The following is a 16,613-nucleotide window of genomic DNA, read 5'->3' on the forward strand; positions in this document are numbered from 1 at the left end:
ATCATCGGCAAACTTAGCCAGAATGCCCCCAGTCCCGTCATCTAGATCGTTAATATATAAAGAGAACAGCTGTGGCCCCAACACTGAACCCTGCGGGACACCACTCGTCACCGGTTGCCATTCCGAAAAAGAACCTTTTATCCCAACTCTCTGCCTTCTGCCTGACAGCCAATCGTCAATCCATGTTAGTACCTTGCCTCGAATACCATGGGCCCTTATTTTACTCAGCAGTCTCCCAAGAGGCACCTTATCAAAGGCCTTTTGGAAGTCAAGATAGACAACATCCATTGGCTCTCCTTGGTCTAACCTATTTGTTATCTCTTCTGCAAACTTAGCCACAATGCCTTCAGTACCTTCTTCCAGATCATTCCCATCCATTTTGATTGTTTGCTTCATGTGTGCTAACCAGCTTTCTATCCCTCTCAAGGCACTACCCACAATCCCATGTGCTTTAACTTTACAGAGTAATCTGCTGTATGAGTGATGCGACCATCAATTCACACGAGACGAAGAGTTGAAGTGAACAGTGATTTTAATCAGCTAGATCTGTGCCTGCCTGTGACTGCTCTGTCCTGAGTGCCGCCTACAGGCTGCAGATCTATATACCTCCCCCGAGGGGGCGGAGCCATAGGCGGAGCCCACAAGGGCACTAACATAATACAATACAATGTAATGCAATACAATGGTGAATGGTAGCAGTAATACATTCACCACAATGAGACCCCGTCAAAAGCCTTCTGGATATCTAAATAAACCACATCTACCAGCTCTCCCTGGTCAATTCTACTAGTTACATCTTTAAAGAATTCTCGTAGATTTGTCAAGCATGATTTCCCCTTTGTAAATCCACGCTGACTTTGTCTGATTACACCGCTACTTTCCAAATGCTGTGCTGTGAAATCCTTGATAATGGACTGCAGCAATTTACCTACTCCCGATGTTAGGCTCACTGGTCTATAGTTCCCTGTTTTCGCTCTACCTCCCTTTTTGAAAGTCGGGAATTTTATCAGCTACCCTCCAATCTGTACAAAGCATTCCAGAGTCCAAAAAATTTTGGAAAATGACCACCAATGGATCTACTATTTCTAGGACCACTTCCTTAAGAACTCTGGGATGAAAACTATCAGGCCCTGGAGATTTGTCCACCTTCAATTGCATTAATTGTTTGTTGTCTCGCACGGCTCTAAAGGATTACAAGGTAGCCAGGAAGGAACTCAAAAATGGACTTAGGAGAGCTAGAAGGGGGCATGAAAAAGCCCTGGTGGGAAGGATTAGGGAAAATCCCAAGGCGTTCTACACTTATGTGAGAAATAAGAGGATGATCAGAGTGAGAGTAGGGCCGATCAGGGATAGTGGAGGGAACTTGTGCCTAGAGTCTGAGGAGATGGGGGAGGCCCTAAATGAATACTTTGCTTCAGTATTCACTCGAGAGAGGGACCTTGTTGCTCACGAGAACAGTGTGAACCAGCTATATAGACTCAAACAGGTTGATATTAAGAAGGAGGATGTGCTGGAAACTTTGAAAAGCATCAGGATGGATAAGTCCCCTGGGCCTGACGGGATATACCCAAGGTTACTACGGGAAGCGAGGGAGGGGATTGCTGCGCCGTTGGCGATGATCTTTGCATCCTCACTCTCCACTGGAGTAGTACCGGATGATTGGAGGGAGACGAATGTTGTTCCCCTGTTCAAGGAAGGGAATAGGGAAATCCCTGGGAATTACAGACCCATCAGTCTTACGTCTGTGATGAGCAAAATATTGGAAAGGATACTGAGAGATAGGATTTATGATTATTTGGAAAAACATAGTTTGATTAAAAATAGTCAGCATGGCTTTGTGAGGGCAGGTCATGCCTCAGAAGCCTCATTGAATTCTTTGAGGATGTGACGAGACACATTGATGAAGGTCGGGCAGTCGATGTGGTGTATATGGATTTCAGTAAGGCATTTGATAAGGTTCCCCATGGTAGGCTCATTCAGAAAGTTAGGGGGCATGGGATACAGGGAAATCTGGCTGTCTGAATACAGAATTGGCTGGCCGAAAGAAGACAGCGAGTGGTAGTGGATGGAAAGTATTCCGCCTGGAGGTCGGTGACCAGTGGTGTCCCGCAAGGATCTGTTCTGGGATCTCTGCTCTTTGTGGTTTTTATAAATGACATGGATGAGGAAGTGGAAGGGTGGGTTAGTAAGTTTGCCGATGAAAGGTTGATAGAGTTGGAGATAGTGTTGAGGGCTGTTGCAGGTTACAACAGGACATTGACAGGTTGCAGAGTTGGGCTGAGAAGTGGCAGATGGAGTTCAACCTTGATAAATGTGAAGTGATTCAGTTTGGAAGGTCGAATTCGAATGCTGAATACAGGGCTAAAGGCAGGATTCTTGGAAGTGTGGAGGAACAGAGGGATCTTGGGGTTCACGTACATAGATCCCTCAAAGTTGCCACCCAGGTTGATAGGGTTGTTAAGAAGGCGTATGGTGTGTTGGCTTTCATTAACAGGGGGATTGAGTTTAAGAGCCACGAGGTTTTGCTGCAGCTTTCTAAAACCCTGGTTAGACCACACTTGGAATACTGGGCGCAATTCTCCCATCGGGAGACTAAGTCCTGACGCCGGAGTGAAAACGGAGTGTTTCACTCCGCCGTCGGAGGCCGCTCCCAGCCCCCTATTCTCCCGCCCCCGGGGGGCTAGGAGCGGCGCGTCATTTACGCGCGCCGGGCCTTGGCGCCGCGTAAAAGCGGCGCTGCGTAAATGACGCGGCCAGTGCCGCGTAAATGACGTCACCCGCGCAGGCGCTAATTTTGACACAGGATCACATAAGGAGCTACTAAGACAGGTGACCAAAAACTGAGATAAAGACGTAGATTTAAAGGAGTGTCTTAAAGGAAAGTGGGGGAGAGGAGGAGGTGCTCCAGGAGGGAATTCCAGAGCTCGGAGACCAGGTGGCTCAAGGCACAGCCGCCAATGGTGGAGCGAATAGAATTGAGGATGCTCAAGAGGGCAGAGAGGTCCGAGGCTTGTGAGGCTGGAGGAGATGACAGAGCGAGGGAGGGGGCAGGACAGGATAGGTTTGAAAACAAGAAGGAGAATTTTAAAATTGAGGCATTGCTCGACCAGGAGCCAATGCAGGTCAGTGAGGACACCGGGGGGTGCGGGGGTGACCAGGACTGGGTGCAAGGCACAACACGGGCAGCAGAGTTAAGCGTGGGTTCGACACTTCACGAGGGTAAAATGTGGAAGAGCAGCTAGGAAGTCAACAGGAGTCGTCAGGTCTAGAGGTAGCAAAGGTGTAAATGAAGGATTGAACCACAGGTGAACTGAGCCGGGTGCGGGGGCAGGGGAGGGGGGGGGGGGGGGGCGATGGGCAATTTCACAGAGGTGGGAATGGATGGGGTAGAGATTGGTAGAATTGATGCAGCATTTCCCTCGTTTCGATCTCCTTTGAGATGAGGTTGTACACTCCATCAGCCTCTCTGATTCTGAGCGCTTCCATCCAAAGGGTTTAGGTTTAACCAATGGTCTTCAGCCTCTCGGGTACTGCAATACCTGATAATACCACAGGAGTGTCAGAATCCAAATAGTTATTCAGTCCAGCTTTCCTGGCTCTGGGGAGTGTGTTCCACGTGTTAATCGCTTCCCATGGGAAGGACTGCATTGTTACAATCGGTCCTTGGATTGTCTCTTGACATTGGAGCCCGTCCCGTATCGTCCCAATTTAAAATTCACTCAATCACCACAGAATAGTTACAGCTCAGAAGGAGGCGATTCTGCCTGCCCCGCTGCTCCGCTCTCTAAATGACCATTCCACTTTGTGCTATTCTCCCGCTTTCCCCACGTAACCCTGCACATTCTTCCTTTCCTGAAAAGACCATAAGACGGAGGGGCAGAAGTAGGCCATTCGGCCCATCGAGTCTGCTCTGCCATTCAATAAATAAAAGCAAATTACCGCGGTTGCTGGAATCTGAATCGAAAGATAAAACGCTGGAAAATCTCAGCAGGTCTGGCAGCATCTGTAGGGAAGAGAAAAGAGCGAACGTTTCGAGTCCGGTGACTCTTTGTCAGCATTTTCTCTTTCGTTTCAGATTCCAGCATCCGCTGCCATTTGCTTTTATCCAGTGCTAACCACTCAATGACTTGCAGCGATTTTGAAGGTGCGGCCTCAAAGGACGGAGGAGGCAGATTCAACAGTAACTTTCTAAAGGGAATTGGGAAAATACTTGAGGAGGAGGAATTTTCAGGGCTATGGTGGTGGTGGGGGGGCAGTGGGGGGGGGGGGGCGTTGGGGGGGGGGGGCGGAGCTGAAGGGAGTGGGCTGATTCGATAGATCTTTCACGCAGCCCGTGCGGGCACGATGGCTGCAAGGTTCTCTCAGCCGACCTGAGTCCATTGCTCAAGGTGTGAATCCGGACTGAGCCAGACTGTCGACGGGGTCAGCACCGAGACCGGGGGGGGGGGGGGGCGGCAGGAGGTAGGAGACTCACCTCTGACCGTTATCCGGGAGGAACTTCGGGCACCGTCGGCTTGGAAGGTGATGGTCCCGGAATCTTCGAGAGTCAGCGCGGACAGCGTGAGGCTGTGGGCCTTCCCTGCCGAGCTGATCCGCCGGTTGTTGTTGGCCTTCACTCGGATGCCATCCTTGATCCACACGCCTTCCACATCCGGGTGGGATAACTCCACTTGGAATGTGACCGCCTCCTTCTCGTACACCTCCAGGTCCTCCAGTGGTTTCTTCACGGTTATCCTTCGAGCTGGTTCCAAAGGGAAAAGAAACAGAAATAACTTCATCCCTCGGGAAAAGTGAAATACCCATTCGGCATCTCACCCCTCATCCCATCCGGACCTATCCCGGACCGATTTTCCAACAAATGCTGATCCCTTCTGAGCTCTGAGCTTGATCAACAACAGAGACCACTCCTGTCATCAACTACAGTCCTATACACCCCCAAATACAGGTGAGAAATAGAGTAACGTTTCCTCGCCACTGTCCCCATCAAACACTCCCAGGACAGGTACAGCACGGGGTTAGATACAGAGTAAAGCTCCCTCTACACTGTCCCCATCAAACACTCCCAGGACAGGTACAGCACGGGGTTAGATCCAGAGTAAAGCTCCCTCTACACTGTCCCCATCAAACACTCCCAGGACAGGTACAGCACGGGGTTAGATACAGAGTAAAGCTCCCTCTACACTGTCCCCATCAAACACTCCCAGGACAGGTACAGCACGGGGTTAGATACAGAGAAAAGCTCCCTCTACACTGTCCCCATAAAACACTCCCAGGACAGGTACAGCATGGGGTTAGATACAGAGTAAAACTCCCTCTACACTGTCCCCATCAAACACTCCCAGGACAGGTACAGCATGGGGTTAGATACAGAGTAAAGCTCCCTCTACACTGTCCCCATCAAACACTCCCAGGACAGGTACAGCACGGGGTTAGATACAGAGTAAAGCTCCCTCTACACTGTCCCCATCAAACACTCCCAGGACAGGTACAGCACGGGGTTTGATACAGAGTAAAGCTCCCTCTACACTGTCTCCATCAAACATTCCCAGGGCAGGCACAGCACGGGGTTAGATACAGAGTAAAGCTCCCTCTACACTGTCCCATCAAACACTCCCAGGACAAGTACAGCACGGGGTTAGATACAGAGTAAAGCTCCCTCTACACTGTCCCCATCAAACACTCCCAGGACAGGTACAGCACGGGGTTAGATACAGAGTGAAGCTCCCTCTACACTGTCCCCATCAAACACTCCCAGGACAGGTACAGCACGGGGTTAGATACAGAGTGAAGCTCCCTCTACACTTTCCCCATCAGACACTCCCAGGACAGGTACAGCACGGGGTTAGATACAGAGTAAAGCTCACTCCCTTGGTTTGTGTTTGGTTAAAGAGGCCACACTTACCCTCCACGGTGAGCTTGGCCTGAGTTCTGTCATGCAGTGTCTCACAGCGATAGTTCCCTCGGTCTGCGAACGCGGTGCTGCAAACTATTAGCCGCCTGGTTCTGCCTTCCTGCTGGAGGAGGAACTTTGGGCAGGGCTGGATGACCACGCCCTGCTTCATCCACTGGACCTCGGCGGCCTCGCTGCTCACCTCCACCTCGAAGGTGGTATCTTGCAGTTCCTCTGCCACCATACTCGCCATCTTCCTGGTGAACACGATTTGTGTTTCTGTGGGGAACAGGGAGTAAGAGTTTACAATAAGTTTACCTTTTGTCCTACCGCCCACCCATCTCATTCGGGGCTTCCACAATGTTGGTGGGGGGCGGTTTGGGGGCTCGAGGCGAACGCAAGCGCAATGCCGATGTGGGCGTAAAATCCTGCGAGGTCTGGAAAACAATCTGGAAACACGCTTCCAGATTTTACCCAACTTACGCCAGTGACGTACCGAGGTTCCTGTCCAGGGAAGTCGGGGACGTAATTTCCATACATTTAAATATAATAAGCATGTTCCCCACTTTATCGTCCCCCCACATTAAGAATCCCCCCCCCCCACCCTTACCGCTCTCGGAATTCCCAGCATTGCTGGCGTGGGCCACCTCTCCATTTGCTTTGTACAGAATGCTGCACAATTTGGCGAGAAAGATCGGTTGTGCCGCTGGAGAGCTGCTCACCAGGGGCGGGGTTCTCTGAGCCTGGGGCCGGGCCGGAGAATCGCCGCGACCGGCGCGAATCGCGCCACGCCGCCCCAACGCCGGCACGCGATTCTCCGCAGAGCGGAGACTCGGCGCCATTGGCGCTGGCGAGGTTGGCGCGCCGCCGGTCGGGCGCCGCTCCACGTGGCCGGCCCGCCGATTCTCGCGGTATGGGGCTGAGCGGCCGTCGTAAAGACGCCGAGTCCCGCCTGCGCTGTCCACACCTGCTCTCAGTCAGCGGGACCTCGGCGTGGAAGGGTTGGGGGGGGTGGCCTGTAGGGGGCGGGAGGAGGGGTTCCGACCCCGGGGAGGCCTCCGCTGTGGCCTGGCCCGCGATCGGGGCCCACCAATCGGTGGGCCGGCCTCTCTGGTTGGGGGCCACCTTTCCCCCGCGCCAGCCCTGCAGCCCTGCGCCATGTTGCGTTGGGGCCGACGCGGAGAAGGGAGCCACTGCGCATGCGCACGTTGGCGCCGGTGCCACTGCGCATGCGCGGACCCGTTATACGCGGACCCAGTTCGCGCCGGGATCAGCAGCTGGAGCAGCGTGGACCGTTCCCGTGCCGTGCTGGCCCCCTGTAGGGGCCAGAATTAGTCATCGGGTCGGCTCGTTCACGCCATCATAAAACGCGACAGCGTTTACGACAGCGTGGACACTCTGCCGTGGGATTAGAGAATCCCGCTCCAGCTTCCTGGCCTCAGCCAGCACTCTGTGTTCCCCATATCAATGGGCTATTGGATTGTGGGAGGTGGTGTCAGATGTTGTGTGAAATCCTGTTCTGTCTCATTAAGAGGTTCTGAGTCTTGGATAGTTTAACAGTAAGTTTTTATAATTACCCATAACTGGGCTGTCCTCATGCTTGCCTCGACACACAGCTCTGTCCAGTGCAAGACTGCCCTCCAGGCTCGGGTGGGCATTATTGTGATTGTTCCTCGTCCCATGTTAACCCTTTCTATGCCAGACCCTTATACTACAGGAGGTCCATTTTACCCTAAGACCCCAGCTCTTCCAATTAACTCCCCCACACCATCCACGGCCATTTAATCTTCAGGCGGGTCAAAGGGATCCAGAGAACAATCCCCGGAACCAATAAGGGAAAACGGCCTGGGAAATTCCCCTCCAATCCCACCCTTCAGCCCCCACTCCCCATTGGTGTTGGAATGGTTCACCGGAACGTTCCAGGGCTCCGAGTGTCCGATTCTGAGGTGAGATGATGTGAACCCAGCTTGCTTTGCCTGGAATATAGAATGTTCATGGGTGATTTATTGAGGGTTTGTTTGGGATTTTGGAAGTTAATGTGTCGAGGAGGTAGACGATTTTCCTGCTGGTGGGCTGGTCCAGGGCAAGGGGGCGGAACTTTAAAATCAGAACTAGGGATTGAATTTTGGTAAGCTCCGCTGGATCTGCGGAACTCGCTCTCAGCTCAGTGAACCATTTTAAATCTGGCATCAATACTTTTGTGTTAACCAAGCCTAAGGGATTCTAAGGGATATAAAGCCAAGACAGGTAGATGGAGTTAAGATACAGATCGGCCATGGTGGATGGCATTCCAGGCTCAAGAGGCTGAAAGTTCCTATTCCTACACTGACGCTGTTTGGACGCTGACCGAATCCCTGCTCTCCACCAGAGCTCCGCGTTACAAACCCAAACTCTGTCTCCCTCCTCGCTTGAAATCCATTGGGGGCCAAAAAGGCCGATAGATCCCTCTGATTCAGGGAAGGAATACCGCCACAGGTATTCAAACTCCTTTCCACCCTCCAATTCCAACAACAATTACTTACATTCACACAGCACCTTTAACCAGGGACAAAGTCCGAGCCTCTTGGAAGTAGTTGAGTCAGAAACATTAGGGACCTTCAAGCGGCTATTGGATAGGTACATGGATTACGATAGAATGATGGGGTGTAGATTATGTGGTGATGTGCATCAATGTAAATGCATGTAGGCTAGCTAGATACTAGAGGGAGCACCAGTGACATCACACATACACACTCAACCAATGGATCAGTTAGATAGGACACGGCCAATGGACATTCACGATACACACAGAGGTGACACCACCACAGGAGGGCATTACACCAACCCATATATAAAGGACACCACACACATGATCTGCCTCTTTCCAGTGGAGACGGTCAGTGAGTACAGACACAGGGTTGATTCAATATTACACCCACCACGTGGATTGCAGCAACTGGTTAGTCAGTCTGGGTAGCTATAGTAGGATTAGCAGTAGTGTCGAACCCGAGTAATGGAAGTGTAAATAGTTTAATAAACGTGTTGAAGTTATCTCCACGTCTGAACCTTCCTTTGTCAAGTGCACCACAAGGGAGCCGTTTATGTTACACCGACAACATAACAAATCAGATTAATTTGTTCTTAATCTAGAACAAAGGTTCGCCACAAAATTGTGGGCCGAAGGGCCTGTTCTGTGCTGTATTTTCTATGTTCTATGCTCTTCGGAAGATGTAGGACAGATGACCAAAAGCTGTGTCAGAGAGCTCACTTCCTCGGAGCGTCTTAAAAGAGGCGAGAGAGGGGGCAGCACGGTGGCGCAGTGGTTAGCACTGCTGCCTCACGGCGCCGAGGTCCCAGGTTCGATCCCGGCTCTGGGTCACTGTCCGTGTGGAGTTTGCACATTCCCCCCGTGTCTGCGTGGGTTTCGCCCCCCCCCACAGCCCAAAGATGTGCAGGGTAGGGGGATTGGCCACGCTACATTGCCCCTTAATTGGAAAAAAAAAAGAATTGGGTACTCTAAATTTATTTTAAAAAGAAGCGAGAGAGAAATCGCAGAGTTTAGACGAGGCACAATGACTGAGATCTGGAGTCAGATACAGAGAAAAGGGCGCACACTGTGATTTTTCAAACACAGCTCACAGACAGAAGGCTGAACAAAGTATCTTTAAAAAGGGGGATGGTGTAATATGCCTTTTAGGGGTGCATCATGACATCACTAGAAAGGAAGTGTGTCACTCAATCCAGTTTTAGGTACACTTTCAGCAGAACACACATACACCCAGCTCTGATGTCTTCAATCTTTATCCTTCCAGGGATAAATGTTCCCACGTGCTAAGTCTCAATGAATCAACCCTCAACGTATTTTCACAATCCCTTATGAGTGATGGCTGCCGTCATATCAGAATGAAAACACAACAGCCCCCCCAACCTCTGACCTCCCCACTAGCGCCACCTCCCTAGCCCCCAAATAACCCCTCCATCAGTTGACCTCCCAACTACCACCCCATCCCCTGACCACCCCACTATCCACCCCCGACCACCCAAACCACGCCCCCCATCCCCCAGTCCTAACTCCAACCCATCCTACATTGCATAGTTACCGCCTCTGCTGTCAAAGTTACCGGAATATTGCAGCTAATGCTGTAAAAAGAGGGCCCTGGCTTCGCTTACAACCCCCGCGGCGGCTGCAATGCACAGGAGGACTCCAGGAGCGTTTGCTGAGCAGCCGGCCCTGGTCAAACTTGCGGGTGAGAAATGTGCAGCAGGCTAGGCTGAATAAAAAGGGGGAGGGGGGGGAGTGGCAATCTGATGGCGATCGTTACTCCGTGAAACACCCGACCCATTGTTTCCACAGGCTGAAGGTTCCTTCCTCCAGGGGCAGAACATGTTTTCCATGTGTCCTGGCCCTTATGAGGTTAAAGAACTTGTAGAGAATGGTGGTTTAATAACCCTTACCTAGATCAAGGGTGCAAAGGACATCTTAAGAACTGAGTCCGGAGCCTGTACATTGTTTACTCCCTTTGGAATCGACAATAGAGCAAATAATATCACGTGTTACCCTTCTCAATTCCAAGAGAATATGTCCAACCTATGACATCCTTTCTCATAACCCTGTCCTGCCGGGGTCCGTTGTCCAGGAGGGGCTATCACAATGCAGCAACAGCTCACAGTCTTTGGTGCCTTTAGCACAGTGAAAGCACAACGGGGGGTGCAACACAACGGGTGTGACCACGATGAATATGGATTCATTCTGAACGTACCACCCCTCGCCCCCCCCCCTTCCCCCCCCCCCCCCCCCCCCCCCCCCAGCCTCTGTCCTACCTTGCACCTGAAGGTTGGCGCCGGAGACGACTCCCTCGGCCTCCGCCGTCACTCTGCCCGCCTCTGTAAGCTGGCAGCTGCGTATCAGCAGCGTGTGGCACAGCCCGTTGCGCGAGGCCACGTACTTGTCGCTGCCGGGCGGGATTTCAGCGCCGCCGGCCTGCCAGGTCAGCCTCACGTCCTCCGGGGACACCATGCACTTGAACTTGGCATCGTCCCCTTCCAGCACCGCGACGCTGTGGAGGTCGGAGATGAACTCCACCACCCGGGGGACTGCAACAAGTGGGGGGGGGGAACAAAGGTTCGAGGTAGTTACAACAACAGCTTGCATTTATATAGCACCTTTAACATTCTAAAATGTCCCGAAATGCTTCTCGGGAGTGTAGCGATGCTGAGAAGATGATCAAAAGCTCGGTCGGAGAGGTGAATCTCAAGGAGTGTCATAAGGGACAACAGAGAGGTTCAGGGAGGGGATTCTAGAGCTTGGAGACCAGGCAGCCGAAGACACGGGGAGCCAGAATTACAGAGGTAGGGATGGGGGCTTGGTGGGGGGGGGGGGGGGGGGGGGGGGGGAGTGATTCGAGAACAGGGACCAGAATTTTAAAATGGAGGCATTGTCAGGCCGATGCGGTCAGTGAACACAGGTGTGATAGGTCATTGGGCCTTGGTGCGAGTGAGGACCCAGGCAGCACAGTTTTCTGGCTGACTTCAGATTTATGGAGGGTGGAAGACGGGAGACCGGCCAGGAAGACATCGGAATATTGAGAGCCTGGAGGCAATGACGGGACCGGTGAGGGTTCCAGCAGCAGAGGCAGGGCGGACGGTGTTGCAGAGGTGGATGTAGGTGGCCTTTAGCGAGTTAGAAGGGGATGCGGGGTCAAACGGAATGGACTGCACTACAAACCTCTCACTGACACTTGTGCTGTCGTCTTGTCATCCTTGCACTCGCAGGAGTATTCGCCCTGGTCTTCAAGTGCGGCTTTGGTCAGGGTCAAGGACCTCAGCCGCCCCTCAGCTCGGACAACGCGCTGGCCACTGGGCTGTACCTCCTTCCCGTCCTTCAGCCACATGACGTCACCCTTGACCTTGTTGAGTTCACACCACAGGGTGACCGCGCCGCCTTTCTGGACGCTCAGGTCCTCCAGCTTCAGCATAAACTGGAGTGGCAGTTCTGCAAAGACCAAAGAGGAGTTGTTGAGGAAGAAAAAAAATCCCTTCACTCCCTGATGTGTTGGGTGCTCTGGATCCGTGGAACACATACAGACCACCAACACTTAAAATAGTACAGCACTATTTTATTAAGTTAGAAACTGCTGAACATACTTTCACTGTGGGTTAACACGATGTTAGATTAAACTAAAGACCTAGGCCTTGTCCTAACCAGTCTATGCACTCAGCACATGGTGAGGATCTGTGCTGCAGGCTGTGAGCTCTGTCCTTCTGAGAGGCTGCATCCCGAATGAGCAGGAACTCTGATGCCCGGTAGCATTGTGGATAGCACAATTGCTTCACAGCTCCAGGGTCCCAGGTTCGATTCCCGGCTTGGGTCACTGTCTGTGCGGAGTCTGCACGTCCTCCCCGTGTGTGCGTGGGTTTCCTCCGGGCGCTCCGGTTTCCTCCCACAGTCCAAAGATGTGCGGGTTAGGTGGATTGGCTATGATAAATTGCCCTTAGTGTCCAAAATTGCCCTTAGTGGGGTTACTGGGTTATGGGGATAGGGTGGAGGTGTTGACCTTGGGTAGGGTGCTCTTTCCAAGAGCCAGTGCAGACTCGATGGGCCGAATGGCCTCCTTCTGCACTGTAAATTCTAAGATCTATGATCTAATTCTATGATCTAATTCTTTGTCTATATAGTGAGTGTGCTCTAACTGGTGATTGGCTGCGGTGTTGTGTGTGTTGATTGGTCTCACTGTGTGTCCATCAGTGTGTGTCTGCACCATGATATACTGGTGTATATTATGACAACCTCAGCCTTGAAGTGTGTCCCCTAGTTCTAGTCTCCTTGACAAGCGGAAATGTCTCCGAGTGTCCACCCCTGTCAAATCCCCTCAGGGTCTTATAGGTTTCAATTTGATCACCCCTTATTTTCCTAAACTCCAATGGGTACAGACCCAGCCTCTTGCAGCTTTCCTCTTACCACAACCCTGTCACCCCAAGATTGAGTCGAGTCAATGTTCCTGATTTCAGTTTAATGTCCATGGGATTTGGAGGGGAGGGGGATATTAGCAAGTGTTGAGGATTGGTCAGAAACAGACAGAAAGCAGAAGGGATAAATGGGTATTTTCCAGGTTGGCAAACTGCAAGTACTGAATTACCAAAAGGATTAGGGTTTGGGGTATGCTATTTACAATCCATATCCAACGGGGCTATCTTCCCAAATGGGCACCAAGTCCCCGAGCGAGTGTTTACCCGAGTATTTCCCGACACTCACAATGACGAGAAACAAATGTATTTTCAATGCGACTTGCTTTGAATAAGGGGCCTAATTGAGGAACACAGAACACAGAATTTACAGTGCAGAAGGAGGCCATTCAGCCCATCGAGTCTGCACCGGCCCTTGGAAAGAGCACCCTCCTTAAGCCCACACCTCCACCCTATCCCTGTAACCGCGCCTTACCTTTTTTGGACACTATGGGCAATTTATCACGGCCAATCCACCTACCCCTGCACATCGTTAGACTGTGGGAGGAAACCGGAGCACCCGGAGGAAACCCACACAGAGGAACGCGCAGACTCCGCACAGACAGTGGCCCAAGCCGGGAATCGAATTTGGCACCCTGGAGCTGTGAAGCAACAGTGCCAACCACTGTGCTACCGTGCCGCCCTGAACGCGCGCCCAGGCCACACATAGCCCCGTTTTGTACAATGGGGAGCTCCACTGTTGTAGCGAGAGATCGGGGATGCCATTTTAAAATGGCGTCCCGATCTCCGAGGCCGCAAAAAAAAATCCCCGAACTCCCCCCCCCCCCCAGCCCTAACGCAACATGGGAGGGTCCCCCAGCACCTAGGGTGGAATTCTGAAATGTAAGCAATATCCAAACTATTTTCCTTCCGCATCAGTGTTTGAATTAATGCCATTTCTCTTACAGGCAAGCCCAGTATGAAGGAGCTCAGCTTCTTTACATCGCTGACATTATTCCAGCTTTGAGGAAAGGTCCTGGAGCAGAAACTCTTCCTTTTCCCACCGCGATGCGTGCGGCCGGTCCCGACATTGTCGACTGAGGCCATTCGGCCCATCGAATCTGCACCTGATCTTGGAGAGAGCATCATACTTAAGCCCACGCCCCCATCCTATCCCCGGAACGCCACCTAACCTTCTGGACACTAAGGGGAAAATTAGTACGTCCAATTCACCTACCCAGCACATCTTTCGACTGTGGAAGGAAACCGGAGCACCCGGAGGAAACCCATGCAGACACGGGGAGAACGTGCAAACTCCGCACAGACAGTGACCCAAGCCTGGAATTGAACCCGGGTCCCTGGAGCTCTGAGACAGCAGTGCTAACCACTGCCGTCCAAAAACGGATTTTGCATCAGGCACCGGCCCACTTTGCGTGATCCAGGTCACTAGGCTAATTTAAATATGCACACTTGTTTGAGGTCGCAGTGTCCCGGCTCCCGGTAGTCACCGACTCCACCAGCTGGGCCTCAAGCTGGCATGGATTAGGACTGGTCTCCAAAAATGGAGACTGGATGTGAAGGCCATGCCAGGGGGTTCAGGGGCCATTAGAATCTCTGGGTGGTTGGGGACAGGGCAGGGCTCCTGGCACCCAGACAGTGGCAACGCCACCCTGGCACCCTGGCAGCTGTCAGGGTGCCTGAATGGAGCAGGGCCTGAGCGGAGCCATGCCCATGAGAATGGGGTGAAGGGGGAGCTGAAAGGGGGTTGCCACAAAGGTTGGGGGGCCTCAGCGATCCCATAGTGGGGTACGCTCACTTGGAGAGGGCGATGACCCCATGCCTAGGAGGATGGATGGGGGTGAGGCCAGCTCATCTTCATGCCTGGGAGGGGTGGGGACAGTGGATGACGTGGATATTTAGTGATGGAGGGGGGAGGTTGCCCCCTGGGGCCGAGGGTTGGGGGTGTTACCATGACTGCGGGGGGGTCACGATGTCCGTGGGTGGGGGAGCGTGTGAAGGTCCCAGAACCTCATTGTGGCTGGTTTAGCACAGGGCTAAATCGCTGGCTTTGAAAGCAGACCAAGGCAGGGCAGCAGCACAGTTCAATTCCCGTACCAGCCTCCCCGAACAGGCGCCGGAATGTGGTGACTAGGGGCTTTTCACAGTAACTTCATTCGAAGCCTACTTGTGACAATAAGCGATTTTCATTCATTTTCATTCTGAGACCTGGGCACCCTTTAAGAAAGGTGCCCCGATCTCGGTGGAGCCGGTCTCGCCGTCATCTTTAGTTCCTCACTGCAGGAAAAACATTCTGGGCTGCATTCTCCCGCCCCGCTGGCCACTGGGGCGAGCCGGGTAGAATGGAGAACTCCATTGACCTGGGGCGCCCGCCCTGTGGGATCTATCAGTGAAAAACTCCCCAAGCTTCCCAAACATGCCTGAGTGTGGGTGAATTCTGGTCCGGATCACGGCCAGAGGCCCGGGGGGCACCTCCCCGTGAAACACGCCCGAAATGCCACACTCATTTTCTGGGGAGAATTGCGCCCTCTCTCACTTTTCACAATTGCTGCCTGACCTGCTGGAGGGTTTCCAGAAGTTTCTGTTCTTGATCATTACAAAGTTTTGTTGCTGGGGTATTTTGAGCGGATCCTGAACCATCTCTGACATTGGCACCATGCTGCAGCTCTGCCAATCACCGCCGCCCCTCCCCCATCACCACCCCCACCCCTATCTCAATCTCGACCCCGGCCCGACTCACCCCACTCCCACCCTTACCAGCCATGTTGACGTTGAAAAACATCTCGTCGTCTGCGGAGCGGCAGGTGTACATCCCGCAGTCTTCCCTCTGCACGTTCTTGACGATCAGACTGTGGACCCGCGACTCGCCCTTTCTCTCGTACTTCCCTCCCTCGGGCACCTCCTCCCTGTGCCTGTACCAGGCGACACTGGCGTTCTCCTTGGAGACGATGGCTGCCAGCACCGCCTTGTCATTCTCATTCGCGTGGACCTCTTCCGGAAGCTTCTCTTTGTTCGTAAACAGCACGAGAGTCTCTGGCAGAAAGAGGAGAAAGAAAAGGCTCACAATTGACACCTTTTACCAATGGTGGAGGTCCCGCTGCACTTCACAATCAATCATGTACTTTGATAAATCTTTTAATCCAGGAAAATGAGGGATCCAATAAATACACTGCATGATCCCACGTACAGGATTGGAATGGGCAGAAGCATTGGGAGCCGCAAACAATACTTGTGCCGTAGATTCAATCCCATTTAGCATCATGTGATAAATGACCCGTTTCTCTTATTAATGCTCATCGAGTGATAACATAAGAAGCCACAGGGAAGCGGTCCCAAACTCTTCAAAACGGCAGAGGTGGAATATTTTTTGTGTCCACCTGACAGTGCAGCACTCCCTCAAGTACTGACCCTCTGACAGTGCAGCACTCCCTCAGCACTGACCCTCTGACAGTGCAGCGCTCCCTCAGTACTGACCCTCTGACAGTGCAGCACTCCCTCAAGTACTGACCCTCTGACACTGCAGCACTCCCTCAGTACTGACCCTCTGACAGTGCAGTACTCCCTCAAGTACTGACCCTCTGACAGTGCAGCACTCCCTCAAGTACTGACCCTCTGACAGTGCAGCACTCCCTCAGCACTGACCCTCTGACAGTGCAGCGCTCCCTCAGTACTGACCTCTGACAGTGCAGCACTCCCTCAAGTACTGACCCTCTGACAGTGCAGCACTCCCTCAGCACTGGCCCTCTGACAGTGCGGCACTCCCTCAGCACTGACCCTCTGACAG

At 52.6% G+C, this 16,613-nt stretch overlaps 1 protein-coding gene across 6 annotated transcripts in view; it reads right to left on the reverse strand.

Moving 5' to 3' along the window:
* The window catches only part of LOC140386457 (obscurin-like protein 1), a 329,104-nt gene that overhangs the window by 60,917 nt on the left and 251,574 nt on the right, over window positions 1–16,613 (reverse strand). For all 6 annotated transcript variants that reach the window (XM_072468832.1, XM_072468865.1, XM_072468847.1 and 3 more), the window contains 5 exons: window positions 15,587–15,862; window positions 11,595–11,861; window positions 10,691–10,963; window positions 5,903–6,169; window positions 4,475–4,741 (listed from right to left, as the gene is read on the reverse strand). In XM_072468832.1, coding sequence (XP_072324933.1) covers window positions 4,475–4,741; window positions 5,903–6,169; window positions 10,691–10,963; window positions 11,595–11,861; window positions 15,587–15,862 — 1,350 coding nt within the window. The remainder of the gene's footprint in view (window positions 1–4,474; window positions 4,742–5,902; window positions 6,170–10,690; window positions 10,964–11,594; window positions 11,862–15,586; window positions 15,863–16,613) is intronic.

The sequence above is a fragment of the Scyliorhinus torazame genome, chromosome 2, assembly GCF_047496885.1.
Source record: "Scyliorhinus torazame isolate Kashiwa2021f chromosome 2, sScyTor2.1, whole genome shotgun sequence".
In the NCBI taxonomy this organism is placed as follows: Eukaryota; Metazoa; Chordata; class Chondrichthyes; order Carcharhiniformes; family Scyliorhinidae; genus Scyliorhinus; species Scyliorhinus torazame.